At 43.0% G+C, this 25,433-nt stretch overlaps 1 protein-coding gene across 35 annotated transcripts in view; it reads left to right on the top strand.

The window, feature by feature from the left end:
- The window catches only part of KIAA1217 (KIAA1217 ortholog), a 705,985-nt gene that overhangs the window by 450,015 nt on the left and 230,537 nt on the right, over positions 1-25,433 (top strand). For 3 of the 35 annotated variants that reach the window (XM_070601017.1, XM_070601016.1, XM_070601013.1), the window contains exon 1: positions 1,500-1,757. The exons of 31 other annotated variants lie outside the window; for them this stretch is intronic. In XM_070601017.1, coding sequence (XP_070457118.1) covers positions 1,656-1,757 — 102 coding nt within the window. In that variant the 5' untranslated portion in view covers positions 1,500-1,655. Of the gene's footprint in view, positions 1-1,498; positions 1,758-25,433 lie in introns of those variants that run through there. One more of the 35 variants, XM_070601014.1, reaches the window with a different exon arrangement.

The raw sequence follows: 25,433 nt of genomic DNA, 5'->3' as shown, positions 1-25,433 counted from the left end.
AGCTGAGCCAGTCTCCCCTCCCTCCAACTCTGTGACTGTCCCCAGGGGGTCCTTTGGCTCGCCAGAGCTCCCTATAGTGCACTGTGGAGACCTCCAAGGCAGGCAGTTTTCAGAATCCGGAGAATCTGTGACTTGCCCACCTAGGGTCCCATGCCCAGTGTCCAGAAACACAATGCAGTGTTCTTGTCATTAACCCAAAGGCTGATTGCTGGTATTTCTGTTCTTTTTTTTTCGTTTTTTTCCTAATTCTCAACACTTTTGTTGGCTCTCATGTATTCACTCTTGGGTCACTAGAATGTTCCCTCTCAACCACAAAAAAACTATAGGTTGGTGCATAATGTCTGAAACGGGATACACGTGTCAGATGTCCCTGAATTTGAGTTTTCCAATGACATTATGATACAGCTAACTTTTGCCTTTTTCTGTGCTCTCAACTCAAAAAAGAAACCATTCATTTGTATTTCAGTCCAACTCAGTTGTTTTCGTTTTGTGGTGGTTGATTTGAGGTAAGATGTTGCCAACGGTAGAAACCGCCAGCTCCCACACGAAGCCCACCCTGAGCTCCCCCTGCTCCTAGCACAGGCCGGGCCTTCAGATCCTACCCAGCTAAGGTTGGCTGAACAGTGCAGTGTAGACGATGACAGTCCCACTAGCACCTTTAATTCTGGGCATTGTGTACTTTAGGCTTGTGTGTAAAAATTATGGAAGTGCTGGAAAGGGCAGGAGATAGCATTGAGCGCCTTCATTTTACAGGTCAGGAAACTGAGCCTCAGAGAAGTGGTGTGATTTGGGTCAACCTCACAGCTTGCAAGGGCGAGAGCAGGTCTGGGATCCAGGCTTCTGACTCCTCCGAGTGACCCTTGCACACCAGCACGTGTGCTTTGAGACCAAGTTCTGAGCATGGTCAGGCAGCGTGGGTGGCACAGGTCATGCCATCAGGAAATCGGGGGCATATTCTTGGGTAGTTCTCAAGCATTTGTGTGTCATGGTCTCACTCCGCCCCCACCCTCTGTCTTTATTCTTTATTCTGTTGTTCTAGAAGTTTCTGCCTGGTGGGTTTTGGGGCCAATGTGGTCACAGAATGAAGCATCCTCACCATGACCGCATTGCTTTTCACCATGAAGCAGTTCGACCAAACGCTGATGGTGAGACCCTTGGCAATTTGGGCTTTGCCTCATGATGGTAGAGGCGCAATAAACAAATTTTGATGTGAACTTAGTAAAGATCTGTCTCTTTTTAATCTGAAACTGCACAAGAACGTTAACTGCCCAGATGTGTGCTGGTGAACTTTAAATGGCTCCTGCCCGCTCTGTTCCCTGTTTGACTTGAATTTTCTTGAACAAGTGGTGTGTGGGTTCAGCCCATTTGGCCGAGTGAGAGGTATGGGAAAGAGGTACATTTGCACCCTCCTTTTTGGTGTCCACATCCGGATTTACCTAAACCCCACCCAGGTTGCATTTGCGTAGCAATGAAAAACCAGTATTTTCGATCCATGAATCACACTATAAATCCTGGGCCTCTGTCTGTCAGGGGTGCGTCAGGCCAACTCGCAAGAAGGATGGGCACAGTTGAAGGCGAGCTGCGTGCAGATGGGGAATGTCCTGCTGCCTGGGGGCCCGGCAGGTGACTGCTGATGTCCACTTGTGGATCTGGACATGGAGCCATCTGTGTGTCCTCCTGTAGAAAGGCCGAGAAAGGACGGCAGCTTCCTGAGTTTCTGCTGTCGGGGACCTTGCAGTGCCGCAGACAAGAGTAAGGTACAGAAGTGGCATGCTCCCGGGGGTTGCCACCCCTCCTTGGGCTCTCTCATCCGCTGTGCAGTGTGTCCCCTCCTTACCTGGGCAGCTCACCTGGGCTGAGCGGTTCCTGGCCGTTTACTGCTGCGTGGGAGCTGGAGAGGGCTGTGGGTCACAGGGTTTCTTTTAAGTCAAATGGTGCTTCAGTGCAGAGGATGGTTGCCCGCAGCAGTTAAACCTTGTTTAATGATAATTAAATTGCTTTTCTTTACCCTGAAAAATCTCTTCATTTTCTGTACAAAGGCAGGAAGCATTTCTCTTTGATTACACGGAAGGTCTCTGGGTAAGGTGTAATCTATTTTACCGTCCTGGATGCTGAGATAATGAGTCTGCGGGATCCTGATTTGTAAACGCCACAAAGATTAGAAAACCGAGTGCTTCCAGTTAAGAATTTTCTCAGAAACCAAAAAAGCTGCTTTTCCCTCCTTCCGCCTCTCCCTTAGGTTCTGCCTTAATGCTTGGGTTAGGAGTCTCTTAAAACCCCCATGGCTTCTGTTGAACCGGTCTGGGTTACCTTTTCAAAGAGTGGAGGAGGTGTGGCGTGTCCCATCTTGCTCCTTCCTGACTTAATCCCTACTCACTGACGTCGCTGAGCTGCCCCAGGAGCCCGCGGAGCTGGAACAGTAGAAACCTCACCTCTCCCAGGCCTTGAGGAGTTGACCAGCCCTTCTTCCTGGGAGGAAAAGGTTTTCAGACAGTGGAGGCCGCAAAGAAGAGACTTTGGCTGAAGGCCACATGAAGAAACAAGCAAAGCTCCAAAAATGAAAAGCCCTAAAACAGGACTTCATTTGCTGAGTCTTTGTCTGATCTGTCGTTTCATGTGCCCGACTTCCCACTGTCAGAATTAAGATGTTCTGGAAAGAAAGCTTAGGAAATGTGTTTAGGAAAAGCTTGAGGTAGCGAGAGAAGGGAGGGAAACCATGAATTTTCCTGAAGGAACTGAACCAAGTTTGGTTTTAAAAGCTTGAGTTTTAAATTTCAGTGGAAACGTTTGGCAATATGAGGATTTGTTTGTGCACTTGTGTGTGTTGTGTTGGAGCACTGGAACATTTTGGCTCACACTGCTGTTGCTCTCGCAGTCTTTGAGGTTGACTCTGTGGCCTGGCGTGCCTCGTTCAGACATCTTTGTGCTGAGGTGACGCCGAGCTGGCAGCGAAGGGCTGGGGGTCGAGGTATGGAAAGTTGGGCCCATGGAGAATAATGACAGCATAAGTCACCGAAGGCCATAGGTCAGAGAAAGCAGATGCTTGTCATGTCCATGGAGAAAAGGAGAAAGGCCCAGGGTCTCAGGACTGTAAAATTTGGACGAGGCAGAGCACAGGGGTTTGGGTACATATAAATGTGTTTAACCAAGATAATCAGAAAAAAGCTTTTTTCAAAGATGGTTTGAGTAGAGTGAGGCAAGGAAATCCACAGTCTTGGTATTGGTGGGCTTGCTAAGGAAGGATGGGTCATGGCTTCTACGTGGAGACCTGAGTTCTGCTCCTGCCAGAATGGAGGATGCAAGAGCATTCTGTTTTGGAGAGGCCCCCTCAGTTTCTACTTGGTTTGCTAATGACTTTTTAAAACTTGGGTCTCTGAGGACATGAAAAGCAAGATAACATGTATTAGAGAAGTGACTGGCAGGAAGTGCCACGTTTATTCTTGAGACAGGATGCAGCCGCATGGGAGGGGAGGGGCCCTTGAGACCGCTCTCGGAATTCCCCTGAGCTGATCAGAACAGGTCCACAAGATTCGCCAGACATCTGAGTGTAGCTCAGATCCAATACAGGACCCTTCTCCTTTCTTGCTTTCTTCTTCTCTCCTCGATCCTGGATCAAACTGTCCCTGATTCCCTCACACAATCCCAAGACAGTTTTCTTGTTGAATTCCTACCTCGTTAAGTCTTCTTAGTCTTGATCTGAGAAACAAAACTAATTCAGATCAAAATCTAACTCAGAGAATCAGAGCTGAAAGATGTTTCTGGCCATCCCCAAATGACACAGGAGGTCCTGAGGCTGGAAAGCTTAGGTGACTTATTCAGGGTCACAACTCAGGCTTCCTGAGAACAGTCCCCAGCCTGTAGTTTTTGGCCCTTCTGGAGGAAGGGCAGAAGGATATGCATGAGGCGGGATAGCATAGGAGTCCCAGGTGGCTTGGGCACGCACCCTGATGGCTCCCCTCCTAGTGTCCTCATTTCTGTTATGCCCGGGCCATCAGGCTCTGCCTCCTGATTCCTCTTCTTGCTCTCCCTTCAGTGGACCACACCAGGCAGCATGGAGGAGCTGAGTGGTGGCCCCTCCCAGGCAGCATGCATCCCAATGCCTAGTATCACGCTGTTAAAACTCTGTGATGGGGGCCTGGCCCAGTGGCACAACAGTTAAGTTTGCATGTTCCACTTCGGTGGCCTGGGGTTCACGGTTTGGATCCCGGGCACAGACACGCACACCACTTATCAAGCCATGCTGTGGTAGGTGTCCCACATATAAAGTAGAGGAAGATGGGCATGGATGTTAGCTCAGGGCCAGTCTTCCTCAGCAAAAAGCGGAGGATTGGTGGCAGTGTTAGCTCAGGGCTAATCTTCCTCAAAAAAACCAAAACAAAACAAAACACAAAACTCTGGTGATGAGTACGGTCTATGACAAGTCTTAGAGGCCAGACAGATTCTGGATGGGGGAAAAGGAAGTGAATGTGAGTGAAAGGGAAGATCTCATACTTGATTATGTATTGTATTCTCCAAACCCCAAAGGCAGAGACACGCACACACACACATGCACACACAGTGGGATGGGATATTTGAAACCCTGACAGGCATGGAAAATCTAGGGCTAATGGTTGACCTAAGTGAAAGGTGATAAGAAAAAGCAAATTTTTGAAAGATCCAGCCTGAGAATGGGGACCTGTGACTCGCCTCGGAGCACCGCCAGGTGAAGTTAAGCATTATGATGACTGAGGATAGAGCCAGCCCAGGGTGCGAACTCGCTCAGAAGCAATTCCTGTCATCCCCGGGCTTACGTTTTAATGAGCCTGTAGATGCCTGTCAGCATTGTGTCATTGCAAAAGTGATAGCTTTTTCTGGAAAGATACTTTTCCCTCCAAGCCCTGGGCTCAGAGGCAGCTCTTCAAAGACAAACTGCTGTCTGATTCGAGCAGATGCAGATGGGGCGACGTTAAGCTGCTTCTGCCCCATTCAACTGTGATGAGATTCCAGCTAAAGTCAATATTCAAGAGACTGTGCTTGCAGGGGACTCTGGTGTTTTTAAAAAATAGAACGATCTGTCTGTGTGGCTGTATTTGTGAGTGTTTCTTTCAATAGAAAATGAAAGCGCATTTTTCACAAATTAAACTTTGGCCGTTTCTCATAGATAGTCTTTCCTAACTGAAAGCATGTTTGTCAAATCACCTGGAATTACCTTCATATGAACTTTGTCAAAATACTTGGTGCTGAAAATGGGCTCTGCTTGGGGGTCTCTTCTGGAAAGTTCTGGAGTCTGGAAGTGAATTCTGTGTTTTCCCTACTCCCTCCGTCTAGAAGCCTGAGCACCTTTGAAGATGACAGACACACAGGGTAGCCTGATGATGGCCCCCCTGCTGGGGTCCCACCTCCAACCGGGGTCATTCCAGAATGTTCTGTCTTGGTTCTTTCCACTCCCTTCACCCCTTCTTTCCCAGATGGAGAAAAGGGAGAGTGTGAGAGGAAAAGCAAGCAAACTTCCACTTCCTTCCCTTTCCCCCCAGTCCAACCCCCAACACACACACACACACACACACACCCGGGGCTGGGACTCTCTCTCCTGTGAAACTGAATTCTGAAAGGCCAAGCCATTCCATCTGTGTTTTGGCTCAGTTGCTCCAAAGAGCTCAGGTGTCTAAATTTGGAATTTTCCCATGGCTTTAAAATTCTGTCCTGCAGATCTGTCCCCTGTAGGAAACCGAGGGGCCGTCCTTGGGTTTGTTTTTCTCACCCTGTAAAGAAAACAGAAAGGTTTAGGCCTTGTGGTGAGGGCTTAAGTAGGAAGGAAAGATAACTTAGATCAAAATACTCTCATTGTGGAATCGTAAGCCTGGGTTTCGTGTGTGTGTGGTGCCAGCTGGAAAAATGAAGACGAGAGTCAAATCTCTTTGGAGGGTTCGGGAGGGGATGCAAAACCCAGCCCTTTTCCTTCAGGAAGCATGTTTTCATACAGGTTTCTCAGAAACGCTCTCCAAAAGTGGTGAGGGAACCTCAGACTGAGAGAGACACCACGGAAAACAAAACAGAAAGTGTTTGTTGTAATCGTTCATGACACAGTCAACTTTTGAATTGTGCAGTCATTATACACTGAAAGACACAAGCATGTATAAAAAGACAGTTTTGAGACATAAAATAGCTCACTAACAGCTTTATCTAGACTACAACTTTTTCTCTAGACTTGACAGAAATTGTTTAATGCTGGAATGTTACATTATTTATCTTGCCTGACCTGTTCTGTCTGTGAACGGAGATGTCTGTTTTTTACCTAGTCTGCAGGACTGTCACAAGGAAAGTAATAATAGAGTCACAGTATCAGAGGTCGAGGGGTCAAACGCCCCTTCCTAAAAGAGCCCAGAGCTATCTGAAGTCACTGTTTAATGTCAGTTCTGAGTGGAGGTTCTCAACGCCACAGACACCACAGACACTGTGTATCAACACCTCTCTGTCATTGTGCATATGTGCTTCCCCAAATGACTGTTTGTGCCCATAAAAGTTTATGTTTTAAGCTGGTTGTGTGGAATTTGGCACCCGTTTTCCAAATAGCCCCACAGAAGTGAATTTACTCTGCAAATTAACTGACCCACTGTGCTCTGAGTTTTCTGTTGTTTCTATGGGAAATGGATCCTGAGTTCTCATTCTGTGTTGGGACTTAGTGAACACTTCTCTCCCAGGAGGGGAGGATGGGGGTGAGGGAGGGGGATGGGGTGTGAGAGGGGACCCATTGCCCTGTGCTGTGGGTGGAGAGGCTGTGCTGTTAGTGAGGGCCTTCCTGGGATGTATGACAGAGTGAGAGAAAGAAACTTCTGCAGTGATCTTTCTCAGCATGGGTTGGGGGAAGGGGTAGTGGACCCCACCTGCAAAAAGGGATAGGTGGGGGTGAAGAGGGCAGAGTGGGGTTGCTGTGTGGAGTTTGGGGATGCGGTGGTGTAAGCTTGGTTGTGGTAACCGGGACCCAGTGGACGGACTCGGGGCAGTCAGTGTCTGGGAAGCGTTGCAGGGCCTGCTGCCATGCACATTGCATGGAAAGGACATTTGCCTGAGCTAAGCCATGGGAAAAATCTAAATTTAGACACCTGAGCTCCTTCCAACCACTGAGCCAAGACACAGTAGACAGAGTGGTTTGGCCTTTGAGAATCTGAGTTTTGACATACAAGGATCCAATTTCACAGGAGAACGAAATTCCTCAACTCTTGTGTTTGTGTGGAAAAAAATTGGCATATGAGGATCATTGGAGTGTATTGGCTCCATATCCAAGTGTTCGGCCCCGTTTTAGTTATCACAGAGGATTCAGGGAGGAAAAGGTGACAAGCGATAAAGGAATGGAAAGGTGAAAAGAATTGGGTTGTTACTGAAGAGAAAGCTGATGGTGATGGATCTGTTGTCTGGAAGCATATGAAGAGGATGCACATATCATTTCACGTGTCCAGAGAGAGCCACACAAGGAGAAGAAGACTTTAAGGTAAAGTATTGGTTGATCAATATTTTGTGAGAGTTGACATGACAAAACATTGACCTGTGTTACCAGCTGGGGGATTAGGTTGTTGCTGTTTTAGAGGCTGGACGGTTCTCTGCCTTAAAGAGTAAATAATTGTGGAAGTCCCAATTTAAAGGCCTAGGGAAAGTGGGAGTTCTTCCTGAGGCTTCCTTACGGGTAAAATATTAATATTAAAGAATTCCTGAGTAACTTGCATGTCCTGGACGAGGGCCAAGGTGCACTCATATACAAAGTGCTCTCGGTAGGAAGGCTCTTCTGTCTGTGTCTTGGCACTTCCTCGTGCTGAGGTCATCCTTCTAGTCGTCCTGCTTCCCTGTTCCCAACTTATATGGTACGTGAGTGTGTGCATGTGCATGCCAGGGCTTCTCCCAAAGCCTGGCACGCTCAGCCTCCCTCCCTCCCTCTTCCCTCTCGGTCCTTCCTCCTGTCCTCTTTCTCTCTGTATATGTAAATACCCACTGAAGATTAGCTTCTACTTATAAATTTTCCAATCATACTTCCTTCATAATGATTCACGGCTACTCCTGTTTGTTGGTGACTAGGAGAGAAGTGTCTACAGCAAGGTAGCTTACAATTGAAAGAGTGCAAAATGCTAGGCCATCATGGGGAGCAAAAAAGGCTTGAAAGTAAAGGCGTCGGTCATTCCCTTGTGCTTATTAGCTCTTGTGGGAAATGTGTGCCACACCGCCCTGCTGTGTTGTCCCCTGCCTGGGTCTCAGCCCGCTACAGTAGAGTGCGGATGGTGTCTTTGATGTCTTACAGAAGGGACTCTGGGTTCTTGGAGGCCAGAACTCCCTTCCCCTTCTGCCACTCACTTCTGCCTTCGCTGACTCATCTTGACTCTCAAAAGGCATTTTAACCTCTCAAACCTTGTTTTCCAGCCAAAGACAGATGGTTATTTGTCTCCCATGTGTGTTTGGGAGGCTAACCACTAAGCATTTAGCTTTTTGGATTTGAAAGCTGTTTCTTTCTGAGGACTGCCTTGTTACTGACTGGCCTTACCCAACTGAGTGGAGTTATGTTTACATTTCTGTGGGGAGCCTCTAACCTGTTTATTATTTTTTTGTCCATTGGATAGTAGGTTTGGGAGGAATATTTGAGGTTTTGTCAGGTAATTATAGATTTCGTGCTAGACATAATCAATCAGACAGCTCAAATCCATATGACAAATACAGGGTGATTTTTCTTTTTCTGCTCTGAGGTGAATGGGCTGGATAGAACATATATAATAAAGGTCAAAACTGTGTTAGAGTGCTTGAAATTCAGTCTTTCCCTATTTCGTTATATTTCTGAGACAGAGAGAGGGACAGGAAAAAGCTGCCTTTTAAAAGGATCTGCTAGTGAACACATACCCGAATGGTAATTTAGGAACCATGTGGGCAAGATGAGACAAAAGCAGACAGGTTCAGATTTTATCAGCTCGACACAGTTGTGTAAGGAGATGAAAGGTGAAGTCTGTGATAATGTGTTGAACTAGTAATACCGGCTCTAGAGTTAAAAAAAGAGAAGAAAAGCACAAACACAAAGGGAGTTGCATGGAACATTCCAGGAAATCATTGAACTGTGAGCGATAACATGTTTCCTTTTCCTTCAAAGATGCGTTTCAGAGAATGGCTAGGATAAGAACTCGTACTATAAAAACAATACAGGGAATTTGTCAAGAACAGGGAAAGGAATTATCTGACATGGCATTTATCATCACCAAAGTTTTTCTTAATTTAATTTAATCTGAACTTACTGTCGTGTTGGTCTTGACATTTCAAAAACATTGGCCATGGCCTTCATAATGTATCCGGACTTGAGTACTTCGTACCTTTGACCATAAGTAATGCTTACATTGGGCTCACACGTGGTTTCAGATCCACCAACATTTCATTCAGGTCCAATAACAATCATCTGGATAATGCCACTATGTATGAGTGTGGTCCTTTAAAAAATCTTCTGTAATGGACAATACTTCATCCTCATGTTAGTGCATACTCCTTCATTCCACAGCAACATCTACTGTTCCCTATGCAGTCTTTCTTACTTAAGACTTCTTGTCTTAGTAGCTTTCTTACTTAAGCTCTGGTCTTTATCCCTCAATATCTGAAGAGATGCTTCTTTCTTGAAGCAGCTCAGTTAGAAAAGTGGAGGGGGAAGGGACACTGACCTGCCAGCCATAGCTGCCTGTTTCCCATCTTGATATCATTGTCTCTCCCGTCTTCTTGTGAATGTTTTTCTTTCCCTTCTTCCTTTTTCCCTCCGTTCACTGAATAAAGATATTGAGTATCTATTTTTGTACTGGACACTGCTAGGCCATAGATGTACCTCAGTGAGCAACATGGACAAGGATTCCATCTTAAGAGGAATAAAACATGAAATAATTACAAGCGTGGTGAGTGTTAAGAAAAGATAAGGGATGTTTAATGGGGGAACTGACATAGTCTGTGACTGGCAGGAGGGGTGAGGGAAGTCTGAATAATTAAAGCCATAAAAGAAATCAAAGAACTCTAGGATTTATCTCTAAAGAAGGGGAAGGAGAAAGCCATAAAATTCCAAAGAGAATAAGGCAGAAAGATGCTCTGTTTTATACAGAACATTGGAGGCCACATTATATTCAATTCGAAATCTGTGAATTCATGAAGACTCATCGTTTCTTATTGGTTATCCAAACACTTCATCTTTCCTCTTCCTTCAATGCCATTTGCTACTTTTGACCATTGTGCTACTCATCAACAGCTCCCCCTGCGGCTAGATATAGGAATAAAAAAAAAAAATCTGCCAGTATGCTATCGTTATCATGTGACTATCTGTAATAGGAGGTGAAAAGTTTGGAGTTGAAATTTGTCAGTTTTGATTACAATGAGATTGAGGTTTTTATAACTTTCTGCTTTTCGTCTTCTCCATAAATAGAATTAAATAAATTCTCATTAAGCGTCCACTAAGAGCCAGGAATTCATGTAGCTAATGGGAATATAAGATTGATAAAAACCGTTTGTGTTCTCCAGGAACTTCAGTCTACCAGCAGAGATTCACGTATACAGACCGCGTGGGAACAATCTCCTGCCGGGAATATGAGTAAAGCATTATAGGAACGCAGAGGAGGGAAGAGTTCGCCCCAGGGGAGGGACCCTGGAAGGACTGCAGAGGGGACCAGATATCTGAATTGATCTTAGAAGAATGATTAACTGCTAATATAGCTAAATAGGCTTTTTTAAAAGAGTCAAATTATTTTTGTAGTTAATGCTTAAAATGAGTAGTAATGCTTTAAAGAGAGAAAAAGCACCAATTGAAGCACACCTGCTTTCTTTCATCTAGGTATCATACTTAGCATATGTTGGTCAAGAAACAACTTGATATTCTACTCACATTGTTGCATGGCTTACATAATAAGTGGAGTCTTGAAATTTGGGCATGGGTTGAATTTTCAGAAATCAAATCTCGTTTCCTACCATCTTACATTTTATTACAGAGATAGTGTGCTTTCTGGAATTGGCAGGGGTGGCTAACCCTTAACTCTGTTTTCCTGCCCTAAAGCTCCCTTCTCCGGCAGTTAGTTAATTTCAGTGCACGGACGTTAACATTAAGTTAGTAAGAGAGATGCTATTGAAAATTAAAACACAAAAAAACTCTGTTCCTGAACAGGGAAGGATTCTGGTGCAAATCATTGTTCCCTAGTTCATTTGGGTAGAAAGGTCAGATTACTTATATTGGATTTTCATAAAACCAGGCAAACTAACAGTTCCCTGCGTACAATATGTCAACAACCTATTATATTTGAAATTACTCTTTAAAATGAAGTGTAAAACGGCACTATGCTTTCTCTCTGCCAATAATTGACTTGCTAACCTCCTGCCAAGGTCTGTCCATTTTAAAAAGGATTTAAAAAATATAAAAAATAAAAAGGATTGCTTTAAACATTCATCAAAAAGCATATAGCGAATTATACTTTGGCAGAAACACGAAGACTAATATCTGGATCTGCGCATCCATCCGCTTGCGGCTTATCACACTGAAGGGAAAATGAGTGGCGCTGGTTTTCTCTCAGAGAAATGTTGCCCTGGGACAAAGACCCTTTTTGTTCTGTGCAACCCAGCACTGTAGAATAGGTTTGGTTACCTCAGGAAGTTCTGTAATGTGTTCAAACAATGCAGATATTTATCAAGGGGCACTTTTAGGAGTAGTAAAATGCCAAACCATCCCCTCTGCCTGAAGTTTAGGGCCCCATGCTACATAAAATACTCAGTCAATCTCCGATTCTGTGATTGTAAGAGACAGTGAGAGGGCCCCTCGTCTCTTCCCACCATCTCATCATCAGCCACAGGCCCACGTCAAATCAGCACGAGTAGGAGAGAGTCTCTACCACCACATGGGAGAGCAGTGGGTGGTGGAAACGGAACTCAGGTCAGATTGCTGAGTGCTGGTTCCAGGTCTACCCAAGTCCCTGGACACCTGGTCTGTTTCTCTAACTGTAGAGCAAAGGTGTTGGCGATGGAAAATCCTCAATATGTTCTTTAACTTCCAAAAGAGAACAATTGGTTTTCGTCATCTGCCTTAGTAAATCGTTCACCTTTTGCACCATTATTCTGGACCCATACCCAAGATTGTTGTTGACATAAAGAGTAAGTTTGATCACAGAGCTTTGTCCCTTCCAACTCTGTGACGCTTGCATGGATTCTGTCCTAGGGGCTCGCACTCGCCCACTCACTAGGTTCTGATGATGTTCTTGTTACAAGTGGGCTGTTAGATAAATACTTACAAACCATCCCTCCATCATCATAAAGGCAATTCATGTGCACATACTCCATGGAAATAGAGTACACTGTTGCTAAGTTGCATGAAGAATGGCATCTTTGTTATTCTCATCTTTTTGCCAATTAGCAAGTACGAAAAATGAAGGTGATGAATTAAGCTACAGCACTGTGAAGTGTAGTGTAGATTTCTTTCTTTTGATGACACTCAAGAGTAATCCTGGCACATACCACACCCCCCCCATTTCCATTTTAAAGTAATATTTCTTTGAACTACAAAGCACAACATACAGTTCTCTGTCTACTGAAGGGAAATGGGTGAGAATGCCAGATTTCTATGAGAATTATAGGGTTTTCAAATCATCATGGAAAAAAATTACTGTGGTTCAGTGTCATGAGAAAAAAACATATTCTTAACTTGCCTGAAATTTTTCTTTTAATTGGAACTTTGGTTCTGTTTTCAAAGCACTTTTAAAGCTTTCTTGTCCAATTTGGCACCAAAGTTACTTTAAAAATATGCTGTTTAATTGTAGAATTATTTTCTATTTTGATTGACATAAAATATATCATTCTGCCCAGAAAAATGACAGTGGCCTACCACAAACTAAAACAAGTGATAGCTCCTATTGAAATTGCTGTATCAGATGTGGTATCTTTTCTAGAAAAGATTAATTTTATGTTCTTTGATTTTTTAAAGAAATGAGTGAGAAATAAAATTAAGTGTAAATTTTTTGGGGATCATTAGTTTAAAAAAAATCATCTGAACACCATAATAAAGTCTTACCCTTGGCTCATTAAAAAAAATGATATATATATATCATTCTAAAGGGAAAAATATTAACACATTTTTGGGTAAGGAGCTGAGTAATATTAAGCTTTGTAATCACCTCCCTAGGAATGAAGTTTAGTGGCTATAGGTATTAGGAAGACCTCACAGTCTAACCAACATGCTCTCTGAATCTTGGTTGAGAGTCCAGACCATAAGTGCTAATTTTGATTCTAATGATAACCGTTTCATTAGTCAATACTTGCTTTTTCCTAAGGGAATAAAGAATAGGGATAATGAAATTGGATCCACACAGGTCTTTTCACAAACTTTTCTCCTGTGCATAGCTCATTCTCACTGTATATATTCCTTGGACTCCCCCCACCCTCCTTCACAGGAAAAAGTTTCATTCTAAATATGTGTTTCATTCAAAAATAGGACTTGGCCACACCTAAGGTAAAGTAATGCTCATTGCCAGGATCGTGCAGAAGTCACCTCCATTTTAGGCTGATCACAAGAAGCACAGAGAGACCAAGGCCAGTGGAGATGCTCGCAAGAGTCAGAAATATGGTGGGCTCTGGGCTGGGGAGGCAACCTGGAATTTCTCTGCCCTCCGCCTAGCAGTGACATTAAAAGTCCCTCAGGTCTTTTTCTCTCTTCCCTCCACATGATCAGGGGCCCATTCCTGTAACAGAGGGCGATGTGGTTAGGCAGTAAAACTGGATAAGGGGGAACTACCAGGAAAATGACTATTTGCTTAGGGATGGCATTGATGCTCGCTACAGATGCAGGTTAGTGATGGGGGCCCCGGACCAGGAGGTAGGAGGGATCTTTTCTAGCCTAGGCCTATTTCTAACTCGATGTGTGACCTCAGTCACTTGTTTTTTTGGGCCTTGGTAATCTTATCTATTGGTAAAAAGATGATGAAATGATATCTGAGGTTTCTTTCAACTCTAAAATTCCTCGAGTGAGTGACTCTTTGAGAAGAGTGTGAATTCCCAAAGCCACCCTCTGGGGAGCCCCACCTTCACCAGCACCCCCCCCCCCCATCATTGTTGAGAATAAAATGCTGAGGTTGTCAAATTCCAGTCAAATGTACATCCGCAAATTCCAGCCACATTCCAGCCAAATTGAGATAGCTGTTACAAGAGTAACGGGTTTATTGAATAATTGTCTTTGAAATGTTTTAGTTATTTCTTTCAAGGTATCGTTAACAGCCATCTTGGAATTTCAGCAAAAATCTGTTTTTACGTACTCTTCACTGATCCCTGTGAAATAAATCATACTGAAGGGGTTTTTCCCCCTTAGGAGGTATTTGCCTGGAGGAGAAATTCTTAACTTTCTTTTTCTTCTAAACGCACGTTGGAATAAAGTCTCCTTTGAAAAGGCGTAATGAAAAGAGCAAACATGGGACTTGCTCTCATCCCATTTCTTTCCGGGGATGAGAATGAAGTCTCTGATGGCCAGAGGAATGGCAGAGCACTCCTGCTGTGAAGGAGTTCACGCCTTCTCCTCCTCAGATAGTTAGTCTGTTGACTAGTTGTGGAGAGCAGCCTTTGGGAAGAAAAAATATTAAAAAGTAGTTCGTTGCCTATTAGTTATTTTAGCATTATGTTTGGAGACTGATAAAGATCCCTACGGTTACTCTCAAGAGAGCAGACTCTTGTTAACTTTTGCAAAGTGGGAACAGAGAAGAACATTTGAAAAATAAACATCAAATTAAGTAATACTCTCTCCTTTATTCCCCTTTCTCTAGAGATATTCTTAGGCAGTCCACGCTGGGCATTAACAGTCATCTTTGACGCAAAATAGACCCTTGCTTCTGTCGTTTCCTGGGTATTTTTAGGTCCCCCCTTTTGGACCACTTGAGGCAAATGGAGTGGCAGAATCCCTCACATCCAGCTCGCTGTCCCCACCCAGTGAGGATCCCACATAAGGGCTCTGCTTCCCTCTGTGTGCAACTGTCCCACCCCCCATCCTTAAAAAGAACGCCAGGTTACCTTGGAGAGGGATGGGGCATCCCCTTCCTACCTGAATTCCAGAACATGGATAACATCCCAAACATAAAAATGTGTCATCTGGAACCCAACCAGAGCAGATATTTAATGCAGTGAATTTTCCAATACAGTACCCATGAATTACAAATACGTACCTTAACCCCCAAAACAGGTGAAACCTCATAAACAATAAGGTCATAGTTTATATTCCACATATTACTAGATTAATTTTAAGAGCACACATAGATCTCAACTGATTTTACAGAAATAACTAGAAACTTTTCTTTTTTTTTTTTGAGGAAGATTAGCCCTGAGCTAACTACTGCCAATCCTCCTCTTTTTGCTGAGGAAGACTGGCCCTGAGCTAACATCCATGCCCATCGTCCTCTACTTTATACGTGGGACGCCTGCCACAGCATGGCTTTTGCCAAGTGGTGCCATGTCTGCACCCAGGATCTGAACCGGTGAACCCTGGGCCGCTGAGAAGTGGAACATGCGAACTTAACTGCTGCACCACCGGGCCGGCCCCCTAACTAGAAACTTTTGAATTGGCAAGACCTGAGGTGATTGATGCTTATTTTCAGATTGGTCCAATATTATTGGATAATGTGGTGGAATAATGAATGTTTTGTAAGACTTGGTGATAAGAAAATCTAACTATTGCTATCTTTAAAAACTTTGCAGGGGCTGGCCCGGTGGCACAGTGGTTAAGTTCACGTGCTCTGCTTTGGCGGCCTGGGGTTCACAGGTTTGGAGCCTGGGCACAGACCTTCACATGGTTTGTCAAGCGATGCTGTGGTGGTGTCCCACATAGAAAATAGAGGAAGATTGGCACAGACGTTAGCTCAGTGCCAATCTTCCTCACCACAAAAAAACAAAAAACCCAAAAAAACTTCGGAAGTAGTTTTAACAAAGTGGTACTCAGGCAAAAGTAAATTGTTACAAAGGCATTTCACACTGTGTTAAATAACTTTTACTTAGTCTATATTAAGAGGATTTGTGTATTTTATTCTAACAACCTAGTTGTTGAAATTTAGCTTTCCGTGAAAAATAGGTCTCGGAGAACTATGACAATGTGACCTAGAGTAAAAACCACAGTGCTCCTGAGTGGAAGCAGGAGCCTGGGTAAATATCACCTTTGCAGTGTGAGCATATACTAGTCTTGGTTTTTAGAGTATGCAAGACTAGATTTGACGTCTTGAAGTCTTAACTCTCCAATGAATATGAACAGTACACCTGTAAAATCCTCATTGTGAGGAAGCCCATTTTGCAGGTGAAGATGTGTAAGTTCTTTTTATTTTAAGGTGAAAATATATATTAGGTTTAGGAGTTAATCCTAATAATTATGACTAATTTCTAATAAAACGTCTCAATGAATAGAGGACCAAATAAGTACTAGCTGGCTATGTTCTCCTGTGCATCCCCAGTGATGAGAAATTGTCAAATTCTTAAATCTTCAAAAAAGTAAAAAAGATGAACCTACTATATGTAAATATCCTTCACTTCTTTCCTACAAGTCCTGTTTTACGTGTTTATGGCCTTTTTACTGTAGTTTAAAAACACAGTTGATTCTCGTTATCTGCAGTAGTTATGTTTTATGAAGTCACTGAAAACATTCCATTAGTGAATACTGAACTTATTAGTGAATACTCAATTTCCAAGGGTTAGATTTTTGTGAGCCTCTGGTCACGACATTTTTGTCGCTCAGTCAACATGAAGCCTTGTTTTATGTGTGTTTCTATTAAAAACCACCTTATGTCATATGTCTTATTGATTCATTAACATTGAACACCTGGCCAACAACACTATAACGCAGGCCTGAAGGAAGCTTACTGAACATACAAATTATATCCATAAAGTACATCCCAGCCTTCTTGCTCTTAGGATCACTAGGCAGCACTTCAGCACACACGGGAACCATTTTAAATAGTGCAATCACCAAACAAAGCAAAAAGCATAGCACTGCACAGACTACGAAAAGGACACTCGTTTCCAGTATGAGAGCTGAAACCGGAAGGCGGGCATCACCTTGTGGGGTTTCAGCTGGGAACGTGCTCGTCAGGAAACTCAGATTGGCGACTGCTCTGCACATGTCGGTGAGTGACTGCAGAAGTGCTGGGAGTATTAATTTGTGGCTACAAATAAATTTTAGCAAGGAGACAAGTTGGTAAATATGGAATCTGTGAATAGCGAGCACTGATTATATTATAATATAGCAGCTTCTAGTATCTTTTTTCCCCACTAAGCCTTTGCTTAAGATGCAGGTGAATGATGTACACTTTAAATATCTTACAATTTTATTTGTCAAATATACCTCAATAAAAAATGGTTTTTTTGACCAGGAAAAGAAAGGCAGGTGAGATGGATGCTACTGGCTTTGTTGACTTTTAGCATCAGTGCGATTTGGTTCATGATAGAATTTGCTAAAGTAGAGTCTACTCACCATTACAACATGGCAGGAGCAGATGACAGCAGGAGTCCTGGCCATCACTTCCACCTCCTTGGCTCCTTTGATATTCTTTTTGAACCCGTCCTTCCAGACTCAGCCCTCCGGTGGACTTGGCAATGTTGTCATGAATGTTGGGCGGAGGCAAGCTGCTGCCTTAGTCCTGACTGTTTCTCTTTCTGCCCAGGCCAGCTCAGAATGTGGAAGAGAAGCTGAATTGAATTCAACAGCTTGAGTACTATCGATTTTGCTGTTGTTTACTGAAACCATGATTGAATCAGGCTACAAGGACTTTGGAATCAGTGCTGTTTCGTTTCATAATGATGTTCCATGTTATTATTCTAACAATAGTACAAATGGAGGTGGATGCTGTTTCCCAGTCATCCATCGTATTGATAGCGTTGAACGGAATGGAGAAACACGAAGGGAATTAGACGGCATCTCAGCTCTGATGTCCTTTGAAAAAGGAAGATCTTTCCAGAAATCTAAAAGACGAAACAACTTATAATTCCATCTACTTCTTCCTGTTTGGAAGCATCCCTCACCATTTCGGAAAGAGCTGCTAAATCCTGTGGAAATCTGGGTTTGGATTTTTCAGAAACTTAAACCAATAGTCAAATGGTCTGTCCTCTTACAGCCCCTTCCCCAGTTTCGTAGATTGGAAGTTCTTGCTCTGTTCAAACCAAGTCAGTGGAAAGCTGGCGACTTTTCGATACAGGCTGTGTCAGCTCTCAGTCTGGGCTTGTCACTCCAGAGAATGGCTTTTTCTGGATTGGTGAATTGACTTGCAGTAATTCAGATGTTTCTGAGGTAGACCCTGCAGTGGCCTCACATACAGTGGAGCTAGCAGGCCTGGGGCGGGTCTCCCTTCCAGAAGAAGCCTCGTAGCAGAGTGGGTAAGACACCACGCTGGGTGGCCTCTGAATAGGAAGACAGAAGCCCGCCTACTGTCTAGGTTATTCCCAGTCAGCTCTCTGCCTGCCCCTCCCCTGAGGCAGACCAGAGGTAATGGGCAGTGGTGGCACGGCCAGCCCCCAGCTGGGCCTTGAGTCCACTGTCCCCTGGAATAACTCAGTGCACTTCGGCCTTGCTTTGTGATGTTTTTGGATGGCGGCTCTATGATCTGTGCCTTTTGTCCTGTTGATGCCTAGTCTTGGCAGCTCCAGGAAGCTGTCATGGGTGAGATGCAAAGCGTGGTAACATCCTCTCCCAGGTTCTGTGTGAAACCAGTGAGGAGAAGCAGGCTCTGACGTGCCACTTGGGGAAGGGATATAGGCACCATGGAGAAGAACGTTCAAACCACAGTGGGCGTGCGGAGGGTCAGCTTACCACCCGGCTTCTGGAAAGGCTTCATTTTTGAAAGACTGTCAGGTAGAAGATGGATTAGAATTACTCTGGGAGGGCCCACGCACAGAACTCTGCTCATTGTGCACAGACCACAGGGACAGGCAGTGTCGGCAGGGAGATAAGCAGGAATTTTGAAGCTATGCAGACCTAGTTTTCAATTTGCTTGTGAGCTGTGGGACTTAGAGAAAGTATTTAATCCCACTGACCTTCATCTGTAAACTGTCCAAAAATAATACAGCGTTTGCAGAGTTGTGTGGATAAGGGATAATCTTTTCAAAGCACCTGGCCGGGGGCAGCCATGCCATGGGCATTGGGTAAGTGGCAGCTCCCTTATATTGAGTCTCATTCAACCAGTGAATGAATGTTGGGTGCTGACTCTGGTCTGGGCATTATGTGAGGCACCGGAGAGACAAAGGAATAAGAGGGACAGAGTGACCTGGTGCCTACAGTCTAGTGGGGACAGTGAAGAAACAGATAGTTAAAATAGACCAGGAGAAGTCCAATGATGACAGAAGAAGCTGTTGATGAAACAGAGAGGGTACTCCTAATTCATGCTTATGGGGTAGGGAGCTTTTCCATGAGGAAGAAACCTCTCCACGGAGCTGGAAAGATGAGCTGGCAGGCGGGGAGAGGGAAGGCTGGGCTTCCAGGCACACAGAGGAGCATATGCAGAGCCCTGGAGAGAAAAGAGAGTGTGGATCTTTAGTGGAATGGAACAAAGTTCAAGGCACCTGAGCGCAGGTGCCACAGGATGTTTTGGGCATCAGGGCATAGGTGGAAGGAGATAGAGAGAAGATGAGCAGAGACGGGAGGCTGTGTCAGAGTCTAGATTTATGTTAAGGGCAATAGGGAGCTGTCGAAGGGTTTTAGGCACAGATTTGCTTTCAGAAAGGCCACTGGCTGCAGAATGGAGGTCAGATGGGAGAGCAGGGAGGGGGAGGCAGTTGTAAGACACCAGGTGGGGAGACTTGGTAGCAGGCTGTTGCTGTGGTCCATGGGAGAGATGAGGAGAGGCTGCTTCGGGGTAGAGGTAGTGGCAGGGAGAGAAGCAGATGGATTCAGGGGTGTTAAGGAGCTGAGATCAGCAGGACTTGGTGAATGGAGGAGAGGAAAGAAGGAGACTGACTCTCTTCAGTTTCCAGCATGAGCATCAGGGTGGATAATGATGTATTTCACAAGATGAGGGAGCAGTTTGAGAGGCTGAAGTAGATAAGGAGTTTGATTTTGGCTACCACGTTTAGGATGACATAGGACATTCAAGGGGAGATGTCCATTAGGCAGTTAACCAACACAGGAGGGAGGTGTAAGCTAAAGGGATTGAGTTGAGACTCATCTGCATGTAGATCATTTGAAGCTGAGGGAGTGGATGGGATGGCCCAGGGGAGCAGGCAGAGCAAGAAGATAAGGGCATGGGACAGACTCTGTAAAAGTGGTGCCCAACCAGAAAAGCTGAACACTTACCCAGAGACCTCTTTGCATTTTGCCAATTTTGATTAGTTATACCAATCAGCTAGTAAGGGTAATTTTCTACTTTTTTTTTGGTGAGAAAGATTGTTACTGAGCTAACATCTGTGCCAATCTTGCTCTATTTTGTATGTGGGATGCCACCACAGCATGGCTTGATGAGTACTGTGTAAGTCCATGCCTGGGATCCGAACCCGCAAATCCCAGGCCGCCGAAGCAGAGTGCACGAAATTAGCCACTATGCCAACATTTCTTTTAAAAAGGTTAGGGAATTTTCTACATTTTTTTGTTGGCTAATAATAGCAAAAATAAAACTATATTTCGATAAAGCAAATTTTGACAGTTTAGAAACACGGTGAGAAGGACTTTATAGAGACAAAATATTCTAAGAAAGTAAGACATTTCTGAAGGAAGCTATTTACATAGAACAAGACCCAGTGACAGCAAAACCAATGTCTAATTGCCGAAGGCCTTTGCAATTACACGTTCTTCAGGGGACTGTGAAATTTGTCTCTCAGCGTCTAGGATTTGAGCTCTCCAAGCTATGCCTTGCATCTCTTACTTTGCAAATAAAACAGAACAAAAAGAGTCTGATTCTGGAAGTAAATCCAGTTGTTTTTAATTGTGTAAGTGTTCTCAACAACATGTTTTAATCTACACCTCTGGAGTTCTCTAGGTTCACAGAAAAGGTGGAGGAATCAGCATTAATGTTTGAGATGCTTACATTTCTGCTTGCCTCTCAGTCTTGAGATTTCCTGGATGATTAGTCATGAGGATAAGTTCTCTGTGTGCACAAGGAAAGGGACTTTTTGGCATTCGCGTGTGTCCAGTTTCACAACATGTTAAGTCTGTGCTGCCGTCCCTGGGTCAGGAAAGGCTCAAAAACCATCCAAAATGCACCTTGGGCAAACTATGTTCTGTCTTTGAAAATTTACTCTTATCTTATTATCTCTAAATTGCATTTCTATTCGAGACACTTTATTTAAAGTAGTTTCTGCAGAGGAAATTGGCACAGAGTTAATGACCTAAATCTTGCAGAAAGCTAAGAATATAAAATGAATGTCGTGTCCAACACACACTTTCATTTCTTAGGAAGGTAACTCGGACTAGAAGGGCCTCCCAGTACTCTGAGCCAAAAATCACCTACTGTGCCTCGAGTTATAAGTTAATGGCACCATAACATAATGGGATTTAACATCTTGCTAATTTACAGTGAGTGTGTGGTTATATAATTAGATGTTAGTAAACAGGTTCGAGATAAGGCAGTGCTGCGTTCCTCCTGTATGTTTGAGGTTTTGGTGGCTGTGAAGCCCACGCCAACTCTTTCTTGAGCCTTAAGCAGCATCAGTCTCTCTCATATGGAATCATAAGTTATTTTGGGCAGCTTCTGGGCCTTCTGTGCCAAGAAACCTATGCCCATACATCCTAGATGAGAGCAGTTCCTGAGTTATATCTGTTTGGGCAGAATACTGAAATGCTGTGGATTTTCCTGAAAGCCAGCATTCATCTTGCCAGCTTCTGCCTGTCATGTGGACTCGAGGCTGTGCCTTTTGACTCTGCTCACACTCTCTCTATCTGAGTGTACCTTCTCACGCTACATTCTTTCTATTCTGGCTCTCCTACCCAACATAATAGGCATTTCAGACGGACTTGTTCTAAGTCTCAAGATTCAGTTTTGTTGCGGTGGACCTCACTAGGTCTTGTGGAATGGGATCAATGCTAATTTTTAAAGTTTTCTTTATTCTGGATTGAAAAGTTGGAAAAATGTGAAAAATACTCCCCCATAAACCTACCCCCAAGAAGCAATTCTTGTTCACATTTTTGTTTACAATTTTCAGTATTTCATCTATGCAGAGATATTTTTAGATAAAAGTAGCATCTTTTGGTACACTCTAATCTTTTAAATTTGTCAACATTTCATGAGCATGTTCTCAAGTCATCAAAATAAGGAATATAAATTTTTAGCTTCACTCATATCCTCTTAAAACTGAAAATTCATCCTTCTTCAGCTCTCTAATCTCTTTGCCGCTGCTCGGCAAACCCCAACCTTAGAGACTGTCTTCAAGTAATAAATGTACAATTACCTTGTCATAACACCTTTAGAAATATTATAATTCTTCTATCTCACTTGCATCAGAGATGTCAGGTTAGCTATGTGGTGGACAACTAGAGTCCATTATTTAATTCATTCAGTTGTAGAAAATACCAGTTGGATATGTAGCATGCCATAACTGTCACCATCGCCATCAGAAAGCATTAATTAATCATGTAATTTACAAAGTATCCCATGGTTAATAGGAAAACTACACTGCGTAATCTCTACCTTCAAGGATTTACCACCGCAGGTGAATCAGCTCCTGGTTTTACTCACTGAAATATATGACTTTGACATAACAGAAGCCATCATGGCTCCATCACACATAGGTGGTGGTCGGCTATTGTAAGTCATTGATGCTAGCTCTAGCCATGACGTATGTTCCAGAAAATCAGGATTGAACCAAAGCACAGTGGCTTTTATTATTATTATTATTTTTGCTTGAGGAAGATTAGCCCTGAGCTAATGTCTGTGCCAGTCTTCCTCTACTTTGTATGTGGGATGTCTCCACAACATGGCTAATGAGTGGAGTAGGTCCACACCCAGGATCCAAACCCATGAACCCCGGGCTACCGAAGTGGAGCACGCTGAACTTTAACTACTTGGCCACAGGGCCAGCCCCCAAAGCCCAGTGATTTTTGACTCCTCTAATTCCAACAGCCAGATACTCCTTACAAGATGAATTGGGTCCTACCACCAGCATGATTTACATTGTCATACCAGATAGAAATTTACCTCCATCAAGTAGCCACCCCTCTCTTTTGTTTTTAAATAAAACAGGGGTTGAAGATTGCTTACTGTGAAGATATCACCAAGGAAGAACTGAGGCAGTTGAATCTACTGGGGGTTGGCTCAAATTAATGGAGATAAAGATTGAGGATAAGACAGAGTAGGAATAGGAATTATGCTTTCCCCTTCCAGTCCCTTATGTCTGTTTTGTATATGTGTCAAAAAAAAAAAAATTTGCACAGTCCATCATATGCTTTGCTAGAGCCAAGAGCATAGTAGCATCCTTGAGTTCAAAGTCCTTCATCATTGATAACATCTGACTCAGTCATAATTGCCTTTAATACTTCGCTATGAAATCTACAGTATTACTCAAGTGGAGGTATTACCGTTTAACTGGGAGATATTACTGATTAATGAGTATGTGGAAAATTTATCTAGAAAATGAAGTGTCTGTGAAAAAGAATGAAAGGGTTTTGCAAAAGACCATATGAGAATGATATTATAAACCGAAGGTTTATGAATTCTACATATTAAATAGAAGCAGCTATTAAAATATTTATTTTACTACAATTAAAAGGAGTAATTGAATTAGAACCTATCATTAAGAATCCGGAATTTATGTGAAAACTTATAAAACTGAAATGTAATAAATCCAAAATAGAAAAAAATTTCACCAATTAACTCCGGTGAAAGCTTTTCTCTTCTTCTTTTTGCAGTACCAGAGGGAAAAAATTACTTGGAAAACATATTATAATAAAAAAGTGAAAGTAATATTGCTAGTGTGGACAGAGGTTCAAGTTCATCTGGTGGTTGCAGCTCTGATGCTCTAAGGGGTTCTGTACCATGTGGTTCTCCAAGTTTTATGTTTAAAAGTTCATATTTAAGATCAAGGATGCTATTGTGCTCTTGGCTTTAGGAAAGCAAATGATGGACCCTGCAAATCTTTCTTTTTAAGACTAATTTGAAAATTTATGGTGTGCAGGGCTCAGTGAAGACTCATCTCATTGAAGAAATGATTCTCTGAAATAAAGTGAATGCGTGGGTCCTTTATTATCTTTAATGGGATGGCGTGCTTGGGCTCAAGCGTAGGTTTAAAGAGGTGGATGATCTTCCTCTGTGCTCAGATTATCACAGACACTTCTCTAAAAAGGAATGTTGAAGTCTTTTAGATGGAATTATTTGAAATTGACCTTTACATATGTCAAAAACAGTCTGACAACTACAGTTTCATCTAATTCATGCTCATGAATTCTGAATGGGACTAAGACTGTGAGTTGTCTGAGTTGGCAAGAAATGAGGCTCCACATTTTAAGGACAAAACAATGTTTGCAAAAATGTAACAGAATATCAAAAGAACCAAAACACTTTTGCTTTTCTGGAATTTCTGGAATAATCTGGGGTACAAAAGGTGGACTTTGGGTGATGATGATAGCTCAGTGTAGGTTCATCAATTGTGACAAATGTGCCACTCTGGTGGGGTTCTGTAAACTAAAATGAAAGGGTGCTGAACTTCACCGCTTAAGTTGAAATTTGCCTAGATTCTGGGTTGAAAATGACTCTTTCCTCATATGTAAGCAAATTATTTCAATGAAAGAATAAACCTCATTATAATTTTTCAGTTTAAGATAGATATTTTTCTATTTAGGAAAACATATAGTTATCAAGTATTTGAGAAAATTTTGTGCTTCTGTTCAAATAGTGTAATCTTGACACATGTGAAGGACAGTATTCCTTAGGTTGGTGTGTTGATAGCTTATTTCAAATCAATATTCTTGATTTATTAAAACGAGATTGCCAGTAGGCAATATTTGGTAGAAAATAATGTAATTTTCAAAACTTGACATATATTTAAAACAAACTTTTTACTTTGGAATAGCTTTAGATTTCCAGAAAAATTATGCAGATAGTGTAGTTCCCTTATATTCCCCTACAGTTTCCCATTATTAACATCTTACATAGTACATTTGTCACAATTAATGAACTAGTGTTGATAGATGTTATTGTCTACAGTCCATAGTTTATTCAGCTTTCCATAGTCTTTACCTAATGTCCTGTTTCTGTTCCAGGATCACACATTACATTTAGTTGTCATATCTCCTTAGGATCCTCTGGGCTTCGACAGTTTCTCAGACTTTCCTTGTTTTCAATGACCTTGACAATTTGGAGGAGTACTGGTTAGGTATTTTGTAGACTGTCCCTCAAATGAGACTTGTCTGATGTATGTTTTAAATTTGTTTGTTTTTTATTAGGACAGTATTTTTAGAGCACTTTTAGGTTCATAGCAAAATTGAGGGTAAGGTACAGAGATTTCCCCTATGTCTCCTGCCCCCATACATGCGTAGCCTCGCCCAT

The sequence above is a fragment of the Equus przewalskii genome, chromosome 30 (assembly GCF_037783145.1).
Source record: "Equus przewalskii isolate Varuska chromosome 30, EquPr2, whole genome shotgun sequence".
Lineage (NCBI taxonomy): Eukaryota > Metazoa > Chordata > Mammalia > Perissodactyla > Equidae > Equus > Equus przewalskii.
Note: the sequence above shows the minus strand (reverse complement) of the source record. Positions and strands in the feature narration are given on the sequence as shown.